Below are 23298 nucleotides of genomic sequence, written 5' to 3' on the forward strand. Positions count from 1 at the left end.
TTCTTGAAAAAGTTTGCACATCATACTGTTAATCGATGGCATGAATATCTCTATGCGAACATGTCATTTGGTTAATGTCTTGGATCAAGAGATCAAAATACATGGGATTAAAAGATGTGTTTACTAGTTATTCCATTATTAAATCATTTTTTCAAATATATTTAATAATAAAATGAGTAATTAAACTAATCATAAGTCAAACAAAATACTTGCACCAGCACAAAGTAAATATATAACATAATTAAATTTACAAAATAATAACTTTATCACAAATGCGCATTTTTATTTATAAATTAATCCCCAGTTCTTCATTATTTTCGGTTAAAATCTAACATGTTTTTTAAGATTCTTTCTTTTATATTTTCTAGTTTTCAAATCTAAAGGTGAAAATTAAGTAAATTAAGTAAATGGTCCCGGCATGCAACTTTTATTGAATTTGTACATGAATGGCATTCAAAGCATGATTAAATGTGAAAATAGGCTTTCAAACTAAAGACAAACATAGAAAAAAGACAAGACGATGCACAAATGAGAGGAAGCGGAAAATTATTAACTCTTTTTATTAGTTATAAATATGCAATTGCAACTACAAAATAATTGCAAACCCGCTGACAGCAATTACGTTATTCATCCTCAAGGATCTCTCTATGAACATGCATGCAAGACGTACTGCAGTACTTGTAATTATATCTATGAAATGGAACTTTACCAGCTAACGACACATGGCAACAGGAGCATGTTATATCTGATGTTAAGCCACTTTTGGGTTGTGCCATGGCTGGCACAGTGCTCGTGCTACTGCTTTGGGCATTAATAGCAGCAACTGCTGCCATTCTCCTCTCTGCAGCAGCTGCTCTCTTTTCCCTCTCAATAGCTTCAGCCCTCTTAAGTTCCTGCTGGACGAGAACAGAATATCAAAAGAGGAAAAATTGAACAGCCTATAGAGTACAATGAACCTGAATTCTTTAAGAGTATTAAACACTAATAAATATGTTAAAAGGACTAAAACGGAAACAGCATCAAATCACAAAAGTGCTTTTGAGGATCCTCGTTGTCACAATATTCCTATTCTCAACCCAAAAATGGTTAAAAAATAATAATAAAATCCTTACCTCTGTAGATATTTTTGATCCTCCACTAGGCTGAGATTGTCCCTTGATAGCTGAAATTGGAGTAGCTCGATTAACTAGAACTGCCGCGGCATTTTGGGATGATGCAGCCTCAGCCTGAATTAACATCATAAAAAGTGTTATCAACATATTACAGAAATTTGGAGCTGTCAAAAGGCAAGAAAAAGGAAAAACACCTATTTCATGATACAGGTCATTTATTGCAAATCCTGAATGCTCATATAAAACACGCTTTACATGCTTTTGGGCTACTACATGCAGGTTATGCTCAAATGATTAGTAAGTCATCTTGGAAGTAAAGATGTTAAATCATCTGTTCTGGTATACTGCCATTGAATTGCAATGCAAGCATAGGATTGGGTTATCTCTGTATGTAATAGATGATAGATCAATAATGGGCTACCAAAAAACTCCCTGAGGAGATGACATTACTAGCAGGCCTGTTATTCAGCCTTTTAAACACTGAAGATAATCTAGACTCTATTTCTCAATGGACTTCATCATTTTATAGAATCAAGAAAGCTTAGGGTCCACTTGAGTGAGAAAAAAAGGAGTGGGTGTATCTCTTTCCAGTTTGAATGACTTCATCATTTTAAGAGGTCACACGTTTCGTTCAAAAATCTCTTCCTTAAACCGGGCACAGAAAAACAGACCAAAAGAAGAAAAAAATTATGGCCATCTTAAATTTAATAGCTGGCAAGCTTTTTTAATTAACGTAGATGAGAAGTTGATGGTCTGCCTGCCATTCAAATAGGACACTTCTGTAATTTTTTAAAATGGTTGTATTTGTATGTTTATGTGTTAAATATGATGCTAATACCAGCTGTGTCCTTGAAAGCTCATCCTAAGACAATGAATAAACAGGTTTGAAGGAACACAGTATCCCAGTGTTAATGAACATAAACTACCTGAGCTTTCTTTTCTCTAGCCTTCCGTAATTTCTTCAATTCTTTTGCTCTAGCTTTCCTCTTTTCCTCTTTCTCTGTCTGAACAACCACAAACATAAATTATCAATTTAAGCATTGAACTTGAATGTATCAAAATCACGAAGCAGCAGAATCATGGCTGTGTTTAAGTATATGCTTCTACATTAGGCAACTGACTTTATGAAATGCCCCGGAAGTCCCAATGACTTCATAATTCTAACTCCATACAAGATAAGTAGTGATGGTTAAGTTGACAAATAATTTATGAGCAAAGCTCCAATTGAAAATGATCAACAAAATCTTATAACAATTAGGTTACAGAAAGCCAATGCATTTGACAAGCTAGGATAAGGCATGAAAAGGATAGATCTACTTCAAATTTGTTGAAGTAGCAAAAGGCTCAGAAAAAAGAAAAAACAAAGATGCATAAATAAAATTACTACCTGCTTAGCAGCTTGAGATTCCTCCATTTCTTTTGTTAATGCACTAGGCACATTAGCAGCATGCCAATCCCATCTATCAATGTTTAAAGCCATAAAGCGTCTAAATGTATTTCTGACTTCCTTATCATTTGCCAGCATATAAGGGGTCCGCCCCCTTTCATCTTTGATACAAGGATCCAAACCCTGTTCTAGGAGTTTCAAAACCTGATGAACATCACCAGATTGTGTTGCTTCATGCAAAGGCGTTGTCATGCCAGCAACTTCACTTTCACTCCCGCTTGATACATGCAGATCATCAGATTTTTTTTTAATAGAAGAAGGTTCGGTAGATTCAGCACTATTAATGCTGTCATTCAAGTCCTCTTTGCTGGGGCCAGGGCAGCTATTTGTAATGGTGCTTGTGGTTGACACCAAGTCATCAATGGTGTCTGGTAGGCTTTCCTTCTCATCCACTTCATAGGTGACTTGTGCCAATTGGTTGTAAATGCGTCGTGCTTCTTTGAAAGTAGGCCTCCTAATACTCAATGGTATATTTCGAACATGGTGCTGATGGCTGAAATATGCTTTGTTGCCATCAAAAAGTAGTTGCCGATTGCTTGAAGGTGCATATAAGTAAATACATGATGAAGCGTCAAAATAAGGCTTCCAAACATCAAGCAGTTCTTGAATGTCCTACATTTCATATTTACGAGAAAATAATCTGTTAACAAGGACAGGAATTAAAACATTTATGTCACAACAACATCAAACAATCGATTTACAAACCAAAACTTTGAATCGCCATATTAGGATAAGTTAGTGGAAAAAGATGGAAACTAAATTTATAACACTTATTTTGTTAGATCCCTATTTCACTATTTCAGGATTAACCGTGTAGTTACTTTATTTTACAGATAGATAATGGGAGCCAAACTGTTTATAGAGGCACTGAAAATAGGACTATGCTTAACACCATAATCCAAAAATGATAACAGCGACAGTTTAAACTTGATACCTTCTTCAAAGCCAGTTCATTATACCGACGAAGTGAAGCTCCAGCAGAATGTGCAGCTCTACCAGTCCCATCTTTAGATGACTGCTTTTTACCAGCTTTGGCTCTTACAACATATCTAAATCACATGGGGAGGAAAAACAAAGAATTCAACATTTTCACAACAAAACGCAGGACAACTTTAATAATTCCCAAGCAACAATTCAAAATGCACATAAAGATCATAGTTTTGTCCAGTCTCTACACTAACCTGTGAAATGTTTTATGAAGAACAGGCGAATTCCCATCAAAAACACACCCAACAAAATGTCCACCACTAGCAAGCAACACAATCCTCAGACGCGTCCCGTTCCTCTCCTCATGAATCAAAAACTTCAACCTCTCAATCACTTCACTCTCTCTCAAACACCCCCCAAGAACATTATCATTCTCAAAACAAACACTTTCACTATCATTCAAAACCAGACTCTTCCATATCGAAACTCTCTCTCCCGTCTTAAGACGAATAAACAACTTCTGCTTCACACTCTCTGCTAACCCTCTTTGCGCATCAGTCCGCAAAATGGACACCTTTTCAGCTTCATCTTCTGATCCTGACACGCTCGAGATATCACAATCTTTGAATGATTCATCAAAATCTTCCTCTTTAACAATATCTTTTCCAGCAATGCTTAATTTAACCTGAAATTAAAACAATTGGTTTTCTACTTAAAATAAATACATACATACATCCATACATATAAGTTAACCTCTGTAATTACATTGATTCGATGAATATCGGATTTAAAGTGAAACCGCTGGTCTTGGAGAGAATCGAACTCGGCTTTGCAAGTGTTACAGGTCCATCTAGGAATTGTGACTTCGACGCCGTTTTTGGAAATCGTATCGACTTCGTCTAGAGTTTCGACGGGAGAGGGAATTTCGGGTGCTACTGATGTTGATGCAGGGGAGGGGGAGGAGGAGGGGGAGAGTAGACGACACGCATCGAAGAAATCGGTGGGGACGTCGAAGATAGAACGGTGCCGTTTCTCTTGTGAAGTTGAGTTAGTGGTGGGGAGGAGAGGTGCGGTCGCCATAGTCACCACTGCTTGTCTATTGGATTACTTCTGTACACGTATTAGGGATTTTGTTGATTTATAAAGAGAGAGAAGTGTCATTCCAGTTTGTCTTCCTTGAAACGACGTCGGCTCCACATAGGAGGTTGTTTTATGCTTTTTATTCGCGTGTTCAAGAATATAATTGTGTTACTTGTCAAAATATTTTTCGTTTATAAAAATATATTAATAATATTAAAATTATTTTTTAATTAATACATTAAAATAATTTAAAAATATATTAATTTAAAATAAAAAAAATTAAATTTAAAAAAAAACACTTTCCAATTCCAATGCAAAACATTTCATAATCTCATTCAAAAGAAGGCCGTCATCTCAGTTTTCAATAAAGTTGACAAGTTTAGAATTTTTTATTTTATTATCATTGATGTGATGTCAAGGCTAACTTATTTTAATAATATAAAATTTTATTTTGTAAAATTTAAATTTTAAATGAATGATATTATAAAATAAATTTAAAATTTCATCGATTAAACTATACGTTTTAAAGTTAATAAATTTTCTATAATATTTTTAAAAAAACTCATATATATAATTATATATTTTTTATAAGCTTCTTTGAATCCAATATAATTATAATCATGGATAATTGAGAAACAAACCTATAACCACCTGGTTCAACAACATTAAATCTACATATAAAAATAAAAATCAAATATGAATAATGCTTATTTCAGGAAGTGGTTTGAGAAAAATATGTTTAGTAAAATTAGATCAATTTGATAAAAGGAAAAAAAAACCCCATAAAGCTTAACTTTTAGATCAACGCAACCAACTTTTAAACCTTCCAAAGTAGTAAAACCAATTCGTTATGTTCTACTCTTTTATTCTACATCTATTGAGCTAATTAAGTGGAGCAAAAATACTAAAATACACATAATAGAGCCATTTATGAGGGCCAAAAGAATACAAAGAATTCAAAATGCAAGGAGAAACAAGGATTGAAAATAACTACAAGTGAACTGCAAAGGAAAACAATCAAACTGCAAGTAAGCCTGATTATATGAATGAATACAATCCAACTGCAAGTATCTGAGCAAGGAGGCGAAACAGATGCCGGAGTACCATAAGCACCAAAGGATCAACTTATCAATGGCTTTGCCTTACGTACATGCCCCATACTATTAACAAGATCTTTTCGGATGCAAACTGGAAACCTATGGATGTCCTTGAGCACTTTCAACCGCCAAAGAACATATGGGAAACTCATCTGATCCCTAGATGTGAAACGAACTACTTCATTAAACCAGAGGCACATAAACAGGTTAGTCAATGGTGTATGCTCCCTCACAATGATTGAGGCCTCGTTGAGAGCTGCAAAGACCAACAATTATGCAATCAATCATCATGTTCCTACAACGCCAAAAGAGGTGTGTGGGTGGGTGGGTTGGGGGAGGAAAGGGAGGGGATTGGATTGATGCAACTCATTTCAGCCGAATCAAATAAGGCTTTAGGGTGTAAATATAGATGTGTTTCTGTGACTTTCCCTTTCCACTATTACATCCAAATATTTGAGCAAAAAACAGAGGAAACTGGCTTGGATCGGAAAGCCTGGTCTAGTGTTTGTTACATAAAGCCTATTTTTATTTAATACCATCATCACCTTAAAACAAAATAGAATTTACCTTTCTTTCCGTATAATCTTTTGTCTTCAGGCAAGCCGTCATGCCGATACTGAGTTATCTGCACCTCCACTTCTTCAGGGGTGGCTTTGTGTTTCTTGACAACAGCCTTAGCCTCATCATAAACACTACTGCGAGCTCCATGTTCAGAAATTGCCAAGACAGAATTTGATCGCCAAAGGAGGGCTTCCAAAACACCTAAAGGGTCTCTCCTAAATTGGGACTTTGAATCGACCCAGATAGAATACTTTGCCTGAGGAAATAAGCGATGTCCCAACATCTGGCAACAGTGGAAGTTGATAAGAATACCCTCCAAAGACAATCAATACACAGACATGAAACATGCCGACAGCAGAGGAAAAGCAGATGAGTGATGCTATCTTCCAAAAAGAATATACAAGGAATCATGCATGACTTTGATGGGTGTAAATTTCATAGAATCTTTCCAACATAGATTGTATGATCTCATAAGTGATACTGGCCAGTTAACACTTCCATTATCCAAACAGTGGGTGTTTTCTACCAGTACTAATTAATATTTGCATGGCACTACCAGTTTACAAACAAAACAAGGAAAAACAATTGCATACAATCAACATATGGAAATTATAATATGGTTAAAATAGTTTTGCTGCCCCATATTGTTCTGCCTTTTTTAGACAGACAGTTGTTAAACAAGCATGTAGAAGACCAAGTAGGATCCCATTAACTCGCTGCAGATATCCTTTCTTACCCCCCCCCTCATCAATAATTTTCTAAGACAAAAACATATTAAGAAATAGCAGGTTTCATCATTCCCATGGTTGGTTCTTAAGCACTGACCTCCTTAGATCCTTTTGATCTGAATTGCTGTCCTGGACCATATCTTTATAAATGCTCTGTCATAGACAGACTTTATTAAAGGGGCTCATGATACACCGCTAAAGGCACTAGAAGCATGAAACCATAAGGATGCATGGATAACTAATATGCCATAACAAACTACTGAAAGTGAATTGAATCATGAAAATTCTAGCATTCCTGTGATCCTCTCCAGATAAATGCAATGGAAGGCTGACCCACTGTAACCATAGAATCTGACAATCTTCCCTAACCCAAAACCCACAAAGGAAACCAGTAGAAATCCATCCACCCTATTCGAGGTACCCCATGACTTCCCATCATAAACCAGTGGGCAAAAGTAAAAATAAAAAAATGGCTACAAGACTCTCCATTTTGGTGACAAGTTACACAAACATTGGGAGATAAGGCCCTGTGAGGACTTCTAATCTGCAACAGATGGTTAGTACTAACCTTTGCTGAGAACCATTGTCCACGTGAAAGCCCTAACTTTGGACTTTGAAGGAAACCTTAGTTTTCCAGAAAAAATGAGATGAGGTAAAAGCAAGCAAGTTTGGGTTCTGGGAGAGATGGCACAAAAAAGACTAAGAGGAAAAATTTCCAGACCCTTTCAAGGATCAAACTCTATGATCTCCCATCTAGAACCCAATTATTCAAGATAGGAAGTAGGGAAAGAAGATCCTGAGCTTTCCCATAATTAAGATTTCGAAGGGTATGAAAAATCCAATGAATCCCCCCCCTCCCACAAGAAACACACACACACACACTCTCTCTGGTTTGAAAAAACAAGAAATAAGGAAATTTGAAGCAAATACCAAACAACTGAAAATTCATACCCAATCAAAACTTATGTCCAATCACTGTTTTCCAACAATCTTTGGATTAAGCAATGGAAGGGAGGTTATAAAAGCAGCATTATGTGGGATGAGCAAAAATTGTTAAGACTATAAATAGAATGGAGATAATAACCATGAAGATGGAAACGAAATCTCAAATGAAGCACTAACAATGAAGCAATAGCATGTCGAAAAGAAAGGAATTCAAGAAAGGAGCAAGAAAGGAGAATGATTGCATATAACTTCGATACCTTAGGGATTTTACCATTCAACCTTTGGTCTGCAAAAGGAAGATCCCTTACAACCACAACACGCCATTTCCCAATAAAATGGTCCTCACCAATTCTGTGCTCCTGTGACTCCTGAGCTGCTAGAGTAATTTCATCCCAAAAGGCAACATAACAAACCTGCATAGTGGATTGCAAGTGTTTGTAAAGACTGGATGTAAGAAAGAAATAAAGTAAGACACCTGGACTCCGCATGCTGACTGACCTTCTCAAGTGTGACCTCTGACATTCCAATAGGTTGATGAAGGTCATCTCCACCACCAAAAGCACATGTAGACACCACAACTTTGCAGGTTTGCATGTAACTTCTGTCCTCATCAGAAATCTTAAACCCACTGTTTTCACTGTAAAACCCACAGTGCAGCTCAGCTGTTTCATTCACCTGAAACCACAAATTTACAGGCAGTATGAAAAACAACTGGCATATAAAACCAAAGGATTAGAGAAGTTTGAGATCAAAGAATCCTGTATGTTTTGCAGTTTGAGAGTTTCCAGCCAAGGCAACCTTATGCTGCACCTTAGATATCAAGGGAATAATGATCTATTTGATCTTAAATAAAGCCAAAGGTTTTGAGATGCAGCTTATAACCTTAAAACTTCTCTCCCTCTGATCAAAAGTTTGATGTCCAGTAAATAAATTAAATCTTGTGCCCTCTGTGTGCTGTCCAGACAAGGTAATGTTCCCTCCTATATGTCGTGTATCTTTCTCTGATATGTACACCACGTTTTTCACAGGACCACTGAAATCATCATGGATTGGAATATCCAAATGTTGAAGCTCTTCATAAGGTAGCAGCTTCAAGCAACCTGATACGATCCACAAGCTCTGTGTCACATATTGAACTAATTCAACACCACTACGAACCAACATAGATAAATGCCATAAATAACAGATCAAGATTTAAAACTTTGCCAAACATCAACACCATAAACCAACTAATCACATGCAACAATAAAGTCAATGAAAAGATTATCTTGCCTCCTCTCCTCTCCTCCCTCTAACACATATTTTGAACAGAACCATATTTGAACGTGTTGCTTATGTGATGAAAACACGGTTTTCTCCTGTGATTTTAGAGATTTCAGGTGGTGGCTGCTTTTTAAAATGTTTTTTGTTAGGAAATGTATTAAAATAATATAATTTTTTATTTTTAAAAAATTAATTTTAATATCAGAACATCAAATATCTAAAAACACTAAAAATTATTAATTTAAAACAAATAAAAAATTAACGAAAATATTAATTTAAAGAAAAATTCACTTTTTGAAACCACAAAAAAAAGCCTCCATTACTCTAGCCTAAGATTTTTTATTCACAATGGGCAAGCAATGTAATAATCACTAAGATTTTTATCATTTTTATGACAACACAGGATACTCAAGTGAAAATCAACGCAGTAAAACACAATGTATTTCTTCCATTCCAGTTATATCTAAATTAATCACAAGTAAAATAGTTTTGCGCCAACGGAATCTCGATGGGAAAAAAATTACACGAACATTGAACAAATTAAAGAGGTAAATCTCAGTAATTACTTACGTTCTCTAACTCCACCGACAATGTGAGTCACTGGATCAAGCCGGTTCAAATTGCCCCCTGATTTATTATTATTCAAATCAGCTTGAAAACTCGGCTTTCTCACTTCAATAACTTGTTCAGATACTTTTGCATCATCCAAGCTCGGTTTTCTACCAATCTTCGAGGCTTCAAATATTAGCAATCCAGCAGCGGGAAGGAAGATCAAGAGCGTCCAGTATTTTAAAACAAACCTAATGATTCTCTGTGAAAAATTGTTCTTGAATCGGTGATGGTGTTTCTTGCGTTTTCTACGCACTCGAGCTCGCATTCGACTCAGTTCGTCTGAGTCGTCGTCGTCAGCTACCGAGATTGATATGCTGCTGCTGTTGCTGGGGACTATTGGTGACGCCATTGAAAGGAAAGAAATTGTGATTGTTTGCAATAAAAGTGTTATGAAAAAGGAGGATTTTGAAATTGGGATTTTGGGTGATTATATTTTCCTCTCCTTTATTTGGTGATTTTTATTTTCTGGTGAAAATTTTAAGCTACAAAATAGCGTTAGCAATGAATAATCATTTACAAGTGATGAGAAATAAAACAAATTGATTTCTGTTCTTAATTTTTTTTATGGGCCATCTTCGTGTTTTTCGGCCCTTATTTATAGTGGATAGGGTTCACTGTAGCCTTTTGTCTGTTTGGGCTTATGCCATCAATTAGTATCGTCATTGTCTTTAGATTTGTTAAGAGCCATTATGTTACGAAAAATATGACGGAAATCGGAATTGGAATGCGGATATTCTTATTCCAATTTCAGATATAAGAGAATTGGAGCCTGTTTCATTTGTTTTTCTAGCATTTAATATTTCATTTTAAAATAAAATATCAAAAAATGTTTCATAAGGATTTTCAAAAATAAATTTTGAGCACGAAGGTTATTTTCATAAAAAAGCGCGCGCGTGCACTGATATCTAGTTACATAGTTTTAATAATCTTAAATATTTTAAAATCAACTAACATGAATTATTTTATTTTAAATATATTAGTTCCTACCTTGTATGGATATTAATTTAATTATTTATTCTTTTTATTTATTTAAAAAACTAACTATGTAATTTGTTATTATTGTTTCCTTTTTTTATTATATTTGTATGTTTTCTAAAAACAAATAATTCATTTTTTAACAACTCATTTAATTTTTTAAGAAAATATTTTAATTTATATTTTAGTCCAAACAACATGGCAATAGATTACCAAATAATTTAAATGATTTCACTCACAGTATAAAGAGCAGTTAATTACTAAATAATTTAATTCATTCAATCACACATAATACAACATAGTATATATATAGTAAAATAGTTGAAATTTTTGTTTGTTAGATTTTGTTTTTAAAATTTGTTTTAAAAAATAGTTGAAATTTTTTATTTTTTAAAATTATTTTTATATATTTATAAATAAAAAAATATTTTTAAAAATAACCTCAAACTTTCGAATATTTTTTTTAAATTATTGAAAGGTGGGGCCATGTAAAGGGAAGGAAGGCGTGCTTTGGTTCACATCCGGAAAAGGGCATTATGCATGGTGGCAATCAATCGGTATTGTCATCGCCGGTCTTCTTTCCAGCGGGGAAAATGATATAACGCGATTAAATCATCATCTATATACAAGATATATAAACATAAATAATGAAAAATGTATACATCTTCAAATAAATAAAGATTATTATATTTTATTTATGTATTTCATGTTCATTGATATGAACATTTGAAAACGTGGTTGTAATTGTGTTTTTTAAAAAAATATTTTAATTTTTTACTAAAATTAATTTTTTTATATATTTTTTTATTGTTTTGATATGCTAATTTAAAAATAATTTTTAAAAATAAAAAAAATATTATTTAATATATTTTAATATAAAAATATTTTTAAAAAATAATCATCACAGCACTTTTAAATAGGTTTTTAATTAATTACATGAGAAGGTTAATTTATGTAATAATTTCTCTGGTCAAATGAATGTGATCATAACAGCAAGTGTGAGTATGATGGTTGATGGGATTGGTCTATAACGGTTACGAGCCACGAATTAGATGTTTCATTTAACGGTCAAATATGTTTAGAATTCGAATTTTGAAGTATGCTTCAAGGACCACCTTTGCCTATTGAAATTAAATGCTTTCCTAATCAAAATTTAGTTTTAATTTTTAATCTTCCTCTAATAAAATTTTCAATCAATTCATAAACTGAAATATTGTGTTTATGAGAATTTTTTTTTTAATTTTTTTTATATTTGAATTTGAAATAATAACAACACACATATCAACTTAAATAGTGTTTTGTATTGTGGTAGAGTTGTTTTTTAAATTGTGTTTTACTTAAAAATACATTTAAATAATATTGTTTTTTTAAAAAAAATTATTTATGATATCAGTATATTAAAACAATTTTAAAATATAAAAAATTAATTTTAAAAAAATCAAAATTTTTTTTACCTATAATGATTTTTATTATACACATGTATAATATCTTGCATGTGCATTTTTTAAAAAATATTTTGTTTTTACTTCAAATTTAGTTGATAAAAACTTATATAAATAGTCAATCAAATTGAATAAATATATATGTTTGGATAAGTAAAATATAATATGTGTAGAAGTTCGATGTTAATTGCATTGAGATTCGAGCGAATTATTTTACTATAGTGTCTCAAATATGTGCACGGACACTCAATAACACCAACTCAAACACTAAAAACAATATTGAGAAACTAATTACATTAATTAATTCAAGTTAAAAATATACGATCTCTAATAATAATTTTTAAACAATATATGATCAATTTACTATTTAATTAAGCTAACATATATAAACATAATGCTTATCGCCTATTGGTCTCATTCATATGCAGAGATCTGCTCAAACCCAAGTAGCTATGTAAAGGATTAAACATTCTTTAGCCCAACAAGGCATGAATTATGGCAGCCTCACAACGCGACTCCGAACTCACTATGGACACATGGAATTAGGAACTTCTCCTTCAGTTACATGGATTACGTAAAAAGAAATATACAAATCAGGAAATCTGTATCCTTGAAGAATACGGATTAGATCCGCACTATAAATACAGGATACCTGAGGCGATTTATCTCAGAAATCCATTCAACCAAACCTTAGAACTCTCTCCCAGTGCTCTCTCTTTACGCACCAGCTTTCTTGCAACTCATATTCGTTGTCTTCCAAGAGATCATGGCTAATCTCAGAAAAACAATACTGGTGGTTTCTTTCTTGACGACGGCTCTTTGCGGAGTCTCCAAGGCTGTCGTTTACCAAGTCGGTGACTCTGCTGGTTGGACAAGCATGGGTCAAGTGGATTATCAAGATTGGGCTGCCAACAAGATTTTTCACAGTGGTGATACTCTTGTCTTCAACTACAACAACCAATTCCACAACGTGAAGCAAGTGACGCATCAAGGTTTCGAGTCATGCAATGCAACATCACCACTAGCTACTTATACCAACGATTCCGATACAGTCACTCTTGGACAGCAGCTTGGCTACTTCTACTTCATACGTGGTTACCCTGGTCACTATCAAGCAGGATAAAAGATTGATATACTGGTCATCCTTGCAAATTCAAATTTGAGTCCTACTGCATCACCTAGCAGCGCTTCATCTCTTTATTTTAGTAATTTGTCTTGGACTTTAGGTGTGCTGGGATTCTGTCTCTTGGGATTTGCTTATTAGAAAGGTTTTCAAGTTGCCTGCCTTTTGTCAACCTCGAGGGATTTTTTTGGTTTCATTGATGCAGTGCTTACTTTTTTTTTTTTAATTAGCAAAGAGATGATTAATGACATATTAATTTTTTTTTCCCTTTTTAATGGAGATTCTTCATCAATTACATGAATAATTATAATTGTTGTCGTTTATTGCACTTTGTAATTAACCATGTTGTTTTTTTACCCGGTCTGATTGGCAAGGAGTAGCAATTAAAATTAAAAGAAAAAAACAAACAAATAAAAACTAAGGAGGCTCAGTGTTTTACCATGTACCAAAAATAATCATACATCACAACCCTACAGTTTAGATTATTAATGAAATCGTCTAAATACATATTTAGATTATTAATAAGACATTAGTTCCTTTCCAAATATAATAGCTCAATTGTCATCACAAATACAAAGCTACTAGATTAATAATGTTAAGATCACCCCTAATTTAATGATAAACTTATTGATCCAATCGATATATTTGTTACCTTAGAAATAAAGATGTATTTAGTTTTAGTTATAAAATCTATTGTGGCCTCTTATTTGAAACTCTTACGGCTCGTAGCACCATCATTCATAGGAAAATATCGTGGCAGAGTTGTTTTTTTAAATTGTGTTCACTTGAAAATACAATCTAAATAATATATTTTTAAAATTATTTATAATATCAGTACATTAAAACAATTTTAAAACATAAAAAATTATTATTTTTTAAATCACAATTTTTAAACCATACAATTAATCATATTTCTAAACACAGTATTAGTAATTAATCTAAAAAACTAAAAGTTAAAGGATAAAATTTTAAAATAAAATTTAAGGATAAAATTTTAAAAACTAATCGTGAAGATTCTTGAGAGCTTTTAGCATCCAAATTCATCGTAATAGGAGATTAAGATGTAGTTTTAATTTGATTCGGTTTAATTTCAGTTAGAAAACCAAGCAAACTAAAATTTATATTTCTCAAATTAAGAATAGAAGCCGACTAGGTTTGACATGCTTTGACTTTCTTTTTTCTTTTTATAAAAATAGCTAAACTTATGTTGATTTAGTTGGATATTTTTTTTATTGAGCTAGAGTTTTTTTAACTTGTTTATTTTTAGACAATGGCTTATGGTGGTGTTTTGATTTTTTTTTTTTTTTATGGGTGTGCAACTTTTTTAAAACCTTCACATCATGTTTTTTCTTTTCATGGAGAAAGTACTATTTTATTAACAATCCAATGTGAGTCGTATTTTTGTTCAATTCTTATAATAATTCATTCCTTTTTTTATTCAAAAAATAATTAAAAAAAGAAAAACCAAGCAAGGGCGCCATGCCATTAGCTATTCCACTTTGTATATTTTATATATAGTTGGTTGTATTCATTCTTGATGACAAAAAAATCACAAAAATATCTAGTAAATAGTTTAGTAATAAGAGCTTGAGATCTAAGAGGTTTTGTTTTTTTTTATAGTCTTTAAATTTGAATCTCGTGGTTCTAATATAATAATTACTGAAGATTTACATGATCGTTAATTTTAAAACCTGTGAAATTAATTAAGATATACATAAGCTACTCAACTACCTGCTTTAATTTAAAAAAAAATCACAAAAACAAGAGAAATTTCAATTGTTTGCTTCATCACCATTTTGTCATCATTGTTGTAGTCATCATCATTAATTTTCACTGTTTTTCTATAAACTTGAACCATTCGTGTTAGATGATATTTGCAGAATTGTCAAAACAATTTCCATAACATTACAGTTTAAATATCTACATGCAATTAATGGATAGAAATGAGCTGCTGTAATAGTTATTCTAAAAAATGTGTCTGGTTTACATATCAAGTTAAGATGAAGTTGTAGAATAAAATTAAGAGTGAATATGTACTAAAAGACAGATTCTTGTCAATATTTATGTCAAGTACTAAAACTTCCATTGATTCACGCTTTTTTAACAAGAGCTCATGTATAGTATAAGAAAGAGTTTAGAAATATAGTTGTATCTATATTTTTTAAAAATTATTATTTTTTAATATTTTGGATCATTTTAATGCGCTGATTTTAAAATTAATTTTTAAAAAATAAAAAATATCATTTTAATGCATTTTGATATAAAAAACACTTTAAAAAATAACCATAACCACACCTCTAAACAATCTAAAATTAAAAAGCGAAAACAACACATTATAGACCCATATGCATATTTAAATATGATTATTTGATCCTAATTTTGTATAATTCACTCAATTTTACATGTGTGGTTAGCTTTTCATGCACCACCTTATTTTCGATGAAAACAATCATCAAATTAGCATAAATACGTGCCTTTCGTTTGACATCCCATAACATCCAGTTAAATTAACACAATCCTTGATAAAAGTCACGCATGGCTCACTCCATGGCTAGCAACCATAAAAGCAAGTAAATGCCGTGTTATTTCAAGCCCAAGCATCTAACAGGCCAAGTAAAATGAAATGATCAACACCAACAGATGTGGCTAAGTGGTTGTTGGGGGTAGCTCTCTTTCTTTCAAACTCCATTTCGAGTCCCAGTGGAAATGGGGCTGGAGAGTTTGTCCCCTTCCTGTCTCTATTGGGTCCTCCCTGTGCGGTATGCCTGTCATCCCCGTGGTGCCTTACCTGCTCACTGGGCTTGCAGGATGTTCAGTGGGCCGTGGGATTAGTCGTGGTACGCGCAAGCTGGCCCGGACACCCACGTTAATAAAAAAATAAAATAAAATGAAATGATCAACAATCAATGTAAAGTAAAAAGACACCAAAATTATTTTTTTTTACCTAAAGTGAAAATTGCAAGAAGTCACCGATAGGAGATTATGGCCACTACCATCAAAATTTAGTTTTATTTTTTAATCTTCCTCTTATGAGAATTTTTTTTATTTTTATATTTAGATTTGAATTTGAATTTGAAATAATAATAACACTACTTATCAACTTAGAACATGTTTCGAATTATATAGCAATTTTTTTTAAAAATATATTTTGTTTGAAAATATATTTAAATAATATATTTTTAAAAAATTATTTATAATATTAATATATCAAAAACAATTTAAAAAATAATCTCCCTAAAATTAAGAAGTACATCTCCAAACTTGGCCAATCTCGCCTCTCCATAACCCACTTGCTCAACCAAGCCTTAGCTAGCTCGCGAACTTGAGTTCGTAGTGATAATCGTTGAGTTTATACTTTTATACCCTATAATTAGAGCATAGCAAAATGAAAAAAAAAGGCTTTTTTTAATAAATTAACCGAGTAATTATTGTGATTATAAATTGCAACCAATAAATAAATATAAAAACAAGACCAAACGCGTAATAATTAGCCCAATTCTCTTGTTTAGTTTCTAGCACCGCGATACCAACAAAACAAAATGAACTTAAACAATTGATGCAATAAAATCTCAATCCTTAATTTTCTTAATAAAAATCTCACTCGATTCCATTCTTTAGAAGAAATTATTGAAGTCCACAAGAAAGAATGGGTAATGGAAGAGGAAGAGGAACTGTAGTCTTCTCCGCTAAAAAATGCATCTACAAAAAAAATAAAAAAATAAAAAAAGGAACATTAGAAATAAAACATCGACTTCAACAAAATTCTCTTGTCCCCTTGGCGAAGATCACCCCATTTACCAGATTTTAGATTTAGATAACCCAATAGTTTCTAGCACCATTGTATCCAAAAAAATAAATAAAAAAATCTAAAAAAAATAACTCGAGTTATTCTAGGTTATCTTATCAAACATGTAACTTGGATCATAAAATTATAATAACTTAATAACAAAAATTAAAACAAATTATGAAACTCAATTCCAAGTAAATTCAGTGTTGAAAGATAAAATTAAAAAATAACTCGAGTCAACCTAGGTAAACTAACCAAACCCGTAACTCGAGTCATGAGACGATGATAATCTTATAGAAAGTAAATCAAAATAAATAATGAAACTTATTTTTTAATCAACCCGATATTAAAAGATATAGTTGAAAAAATAAACTAATTAAAAAAAAAACTCAAATCAATCGAATTAACTCGTTAGATTAGTGATTTAGATTACAAAACTGAGATAAATTTAATGAAATATAATCCCTAATAAATTTAATATTGAAGGAAAAAATTAAAATTAAAATCTATATAAAAATTAAAAAAATAAAGAAAGAGAGGAAACAAGATACTATTACAATGAATAATATTTTGTAAAAAGAGATAGAGTTAGTTTTTTTAAAAAAATTTAAATATAGTTTTTTGTTAATTTAGATACGCATGCAAATTGCAGGATAGTTAAAAAATTCAAAAGATGTATCATTAAATTATCCTTAATGATTTAAGAAACAAAGTATGACCTTAGAGTTTCTTAGATACTCTAAGACCGATAGAGATCGTTAAACTATAAAGACGGTGATGGAACAATATGAAATTTGTAGGGGCTAAAATAGAGAGGTTATTTGGAAAGTTGTGGCTAATTTTTAAACTGTATTTTTTATAGTAATATATTAAAATTATTTTTTTTAATATTATTATATTTGATATGAAAATATCGAATAAAAAAATTAATTTAAAATAAAAAATAAAAAAATAAAAATTTAATTTTTTTACAATTGTTTTTGAAAAAATAACAGTAGTTTATCCTATAAAAACAGTCATCTATCTGCTTTTGCTTAAGAATCTTGCACGCCCAAAAGGCTGTTGAATATTGTCAGAAAAACTGACACCTCTCTGACCTCGCTCCCGAAGACAGAGGACCTACGCTCGTGGCCGATAAGGAGGTGGAGCCTGCCTTTAAGTAGCCTTGAATTCCAACCCCCCCCCCCCCATTAGCACAGTAGGAAATTTCATACGCCCATCTAGTATATATGTAACTATGTGTAGTTAAATTTATTGATGGATTTATAATTTATATATGTTATGATCTGTATTAGCTTTTATAAAATTATATTTTTTAAATTGTTTAAATTTATGTTAAAGTGTTTTGTAATAAAAGAAATAATGATTTATTTCATGGATTTTTTTTTAATATTTTGTCCATTTAATTACCAAGTTGTAATTTCTGGTAAATGTGTATAAATTTACATTTATGTAAATAATTGATAATAAATTAAGAAAAGTATTAAAATAGATTGAATAAGCTTGAACTAAATCAATATTTTTGTAAATTTATTTATTTAATATAGTTAGTTAATACATGTTGTCATCATTATTTTATAGAGGTTTGATAGAAGTCATGGATGATCGTTCATGGATGTATCGAGATTTACCACAAGGATTGCGGAGAATGGATTATTGTAATGGGGTTCAGAGTTTTATTAATTTTGCAACATCTATTCCGAGAAATTTTACCGGAGGCGGTATTAGGTGTCCATGCAGGAAATGTAAAAATGTAAAATATCTGCATCCAGATGTTATAACGACGCATCTTCTACATAAGGGGTTCATGGAGAATTACATGTGTTGGTATTCATATGGAGAAGTATTTGTTCCTCACAAGACCAAGATAAAAAGGAAGAGTGAGTCCACTTCTAGTGCTAGCAAAATGCATGTAGTTTCTAGGTAGATGACAATAATAGTCCTTATAAGAATATGACTATGGATGCAATGGGAATGAATCAGGGTCATGCGAAACAGATGGTAATATTTATTTTAATTATATTCATTTTTTTAATTTGTTGGTTATTTATAAATATATTTAACTAATAATATTTTTATCTTGCAGGTTACGACTCTTGGACAGGAGTCAAGTTCAATGGAGCTTTTTGTGGAAACGCTTGTGCAGAGTGGTGACTGTCAAAAAGGGGTGCAACAACTCGCCGACAACCGAGCTCAACACTCTGTGGTACGTTGGATTTAAACCATTTTTTTTTCTTAAGTTATTATTTACTTGAATTTAATGATTTTATTTTTTATTTTTAGGGAACGTATAACAACAGGTTGAAGGAGAGATACGAGGATGATCTTTCGACCCATCTAGATTTGAATCCAGATTTGTTGTTGAAGGTAGGATCGTCCGGTGGACCTAATAGAAATTGAGTATATGAAATCTCTAATACCACGACCAAGAACTTGCGAATGACACGTAGTGTTTCAACCGTTGGGTGCTCGCAATCGATCCCGAGCACTCAGTCTTCGAAGTTCACATCCTTGTTAGATCAAGAAGTGAAAGAATGTCTGGTCCTTCTTAATGAAAAACATGAACAACTCTCTGTGAATTTTAAAGAACTTAGCCAAATAATTATGGATATGAGATCACAGATGAGTGGTACATGTGCACCCTCTTATTGGCCTCATGGTCCCAGGGATAACCAACCTCCTCCTTCTCCTCCAGCGCCACCTCTATTATAGTTTCATTGTATTTGAATGTATAAATTTGTAATAAATTTTTTATTTTTATATTAAGATAATTAATTTTTAAATATTGAATGTTATATTAATTTAATTTTTAATTATTTTTTGTTTCTGCTCAATAGATTTTTTTAAAAAATATATTTTTAAATTATTACTGATGGAGTTACTGACGAAATAATTCTATCGGTATATTTCAGAGAATAAAAAAAAAATCTATTGCAAATGCCATTGTAACTGTTAACTCACTGATGAAGTTTTTCTGTCGATATATTTCAGAGAGTTGGAAATGAATTACTGTAAATTCCATTGCAACTCATCGACAAATTTACCTATGGTTATCCTGTCAGCGATATGCTAAATAGTACAGAGGGAATTACCAATGGATTGAAGTGAGATTTTTTTTTCGGCGCATATGGTTTGTTTGTAAAGCCATTGGTAAATTTATTAATAACAAACTTACTGATAAACCAGAAATTATAGACAAGTATTTTTTTGACGATGGTTTCCATCTGTGAATGAAATCACAGATGAAATGTCAATAGAAATTCTGTAAAACTATTAAATTTAATAATACATGTTGTGCAAGTAGCACATGTGCAACTAACAAATTTTAATTCTCTTCATGTAAAAACAGTTTTTGCTTTCTCAAGTCAACATGCATGTTTTATAAAGGACATGAAAAAAATAAAAAAATAATTTAAAGGCTAAAAAAAAAGATGACATGACAAAAAAAAAAAAAAAGAGGGAAAAGAGAAGACAAGGAAAGAATGAAGCATTAAAAACACACTGTAATTCTAATGATAAAACTCGTAGTACTATAAAAAAAAAATCGATGAGATGAATCTATAGGCACCATGTAAAACCAACTTTGCAGTTAATGGTGAGATGTTAACAAGTAAACATCTTGTTGCCTTTACACACATTACTTATCATCAACTTTAAAGTTGGTTTTTTGTGGTATTTATGAATTTATTTCATTAATATCTTTCCGGCGATACTAAGAGCTTCTCATTCGAGCTCTAGTATTTTTTTAATGCCTCAGTTTTTTTTTCTTTTTTTATTCTTTTCTTTCTTTGTGTTTTTTTAATTTTTTTTCTAGCTATTATATTGTTTTTGCTTCTTTAATGCCATTAGATCTATATAAAACATGCATGTTGACTTTTGCATAGATGAATTATTGAGAAAGCAAAAATTCTACAGGAAGAGAATTGAAATTTACTAGTTGCGACGTGCTTCATGTACAACATAATAGTGGTATGTGCATATCGACTACCATGTTATTTTTTATAATTATTTGTTTATATATGTTAATTTAGAAAATATTTTTTTTCTTATTGTTCACGTGTGTTAGTTTACAACAAAGATGTACTTCATGGCCAGGAGAATTATGAACGCTATTTGCATAGAGGCTGTCAACATTCAAGAAAGCCTATGAAAGCTTGAAACTGCTGCTGCTTCTGACAAAGGAGCACCTCACAACTCAAGCAAGAATTTGGAGAATCCAAATCCTCATTCTAATTTAACCATAGTAAGTTTCTAGATCAAAACCCCACCTCTCAGAAGTACCCCTTAGACCACTAGTAGCAATGTTGACTTTGAAATCACTGGCATAAGCTGCTTGATCGCTATTGCTAATGCCAACCGCAAAAACATGGTTACAACCATGACTTCAAGCACTATTACCAGTTACAACACCACCTCTGCAACAGTGATTGATAGTTCTGTTCATCCTGATTCTTGATTAAAATTAAATGATGAAAAACATGTATTAACCTTGTTTAATACACCCCCCCCCCTAATTTTTTTAAAGAAAAAACTAACGATAAATCGTCTGTATTTGCTATTAAAAAAAAAAAAAAATCACCCCTTGCATATTAACCACTCCAAGATTTACAAGGAAGTGCAATCCTACATTCAAGATAGACTTGATAAATCGTCTGTATTTGCAACAATGCTTTCTAACAATTGAACTGTATGTTCCCAGGACTGATCTTAGATACAAAGAATCACCCTCCATGGAGGAGACGACATCCCGAAATGCAGCAGCACAAGGATTTGGGGTTTTCCTCTCCCATTAAAAAGAATCCTCGATTGTGGGCACCTTCCTTTCTTGCAATTAGTTGCTCAATCAAGTTCATATTATAACAAGAAGTCAGTCAGAGCCAAATTCCTCGTTCTTTCCGACCTGCCTTTTGCTTAAGTGCCTTGCATAGTCAAACAAAAACCACTTAACATTGACTTTACTATTTGATGGAGGTTCTGCATAAAAATCTAGAGACAACAGATGATAGATTCAACTTGAGAAATATAATCTACTCCAAATCTTAAGCTACAACTCATCTAAAAAGACGAAGCAATAATTAACAAGTTGCTAATCGGTGTCTTTTTGCTACTTCAGGACCTGGGCCATTTCTCATTCTGTTCTCAGGTACTGTACTTCTTGGATTATGTTTGTAAATGGTACTTGAGAGATTTATAGCATGACAGCAAACTGTATGTAACCAATATATGCCCTCACACACATGAATAAATTAAAGGGGCGTGTGTTTCTATGCCTACAACCTCTAATTCTGGACATGTTAGAGTTCCCTTTTGTTTTATTGGAGCGTCTTTGTAGTTTGAAGAACTGGATTTTCACGTGCTTGCTATGACTATTTAAAGTTTGAAGAACCGGATTTTCACGTGCTTGCTATGACTATTTAATAATTTTCTTTTGAGTGGACAGGAATGTATTACTGCAGACTGGCTTATGTTTAGTTTCTTATCCAAGGAAGCTGTCTTGCCTTGCTTCTTATAGTCAAACTAACTTGATACTGATGTATAAGCATGTTCTGCTGCATCTCATCTACTAGCCACGCATGTCCAGGCATAAAAAATAAAAATCAAAAGAACAAAGGGAAAAAACCAACAACAAAACAAATCAAAATGTATTTTTTTTTAAACAAAAATAAAGATTTACCAGCAATAAACTAGATCATTATCGTTGACATGCATCACTCCACCAGAAAAGAGACGTGATGGCATTTCTAATGACATGATGGAAGTTATTTTTTGGCGTGGGGAGGCGCCACACACAGCCTAAAGGAATCGGGCCTCCCATGTGCCCCATTTTTTTTTATTTAATTAAATATTGAATTACCCATAAGTTAACTTAAAAAAATAAAAAAAAACTACTATAAAAAGAAGAAAAGTTCATTTGAAATCTTTGTTTTTAAAGGCATTTCAATTGTTTATTATTTTAACATTTGATTAAATATCAAATTGTTCATTAATTGACATTTATAATAATGAAAAAAAACCATTATAAAAATACAAAAAATACTTCTTGACATGATTTTTTTTTCCATAATGATGTTTTGTTTGTTTTATTGTGTAATTATGATGAAAAAAAAAACTTATTTATCTCTCTAATCAATATAACTTTGATGAATGAGTCATGTAAAAATATTTCAATGTTCTTGATAATTAGTGTAAAGCTTCTTAG

General features: G+C 32.0%; 3 protein-coding genes across 4 annotated transcripts; 1 reads left to right on the plus strand and 2 right to left on the minus strand.

Moving 5' to 3' along the window:
• Positions 1-534: 534 nt before the first annotated feature.
• LOC118042243 (uncharacterized) lies at positions 535-4611 on the minus strand. Of its 2 annotated transcripts, none has more exons than XM_035049857.2 (7): positions 4252-4611; positions 3741-4171; positions 3494-3608; positions 2500-3171; positions 2039-2116; positions 1113-1226; positions 535-893 (listed from the first exon to the last, which is right to left on the minus strand). In XM_035049857.2, the coding sequence occupies exons 1-7, from the start codon at positions 4564-4566 to the stop codon at positions 624-626; spliced, it is 1995 nt and encodes a 664-aa protein (XP_034905748.1). In that variant the 5' UTR covers positions 4567-4611; the 3' UTR covers positions 535-623. The 2 variants fall into 2 exon arrangements, with proteins under 2 accessions (XP_034905748.1, XP_034905747.1); XM_035049856.2 differs by having other exon boundaries at positions 535-896.
• Positions 4612-5457: 846 nt separating this feature from the next.
• Positions 5458-10327, minus strand: LOC118042244 (probable hexosyltransferase MUCI70). The gene is made up of 6 exons (XM_035049858.2): positions 9731-10327; positions 8780-8997; positions 8396-8572; positions 8155-8310; positions 6231-6507; positions 5458-5919 (listed from the first exon to the last, which is right to left on the minus strand). Exons 1-6 carry the CDS (start codon positions 10119-10121, stop codon positions 5687-5689), a joined length of 1452 nt encoding a protein of 483 aa, XP_034905749.1. The 5' UTR covers positions 10122-10327; the 3' UTR covers positions 5458-5686.
• Positions 10328-12955: 2628 nt separating this feature from the next.
• On the plus strand, positions 12956-13312 carry LOC118042255 (mavicyanin). The gene has a single exon (XM_035049868.1). It carries the CDS (start codon positions 12956-12958, stop codon positions 13310-13312), a length of 357 nt encoding a protein of 118 aa, XP_034905759.1.
• Positions 13313-23298: the final 9986 nt, after the last annotated feature.

This window comes from Populus alba, chromosome 2, assembly GCF_005239225.2.
Source record: "Populus alba chromosome 2, ASM523922v2, whole genome shotgun sequence".
Lineage (NCBI taxonomy): Eukaryota > Viridiplantae > Streptophyta > Magnoliopsida > Malpighiales > Salicaceae > Populus > Populus alba.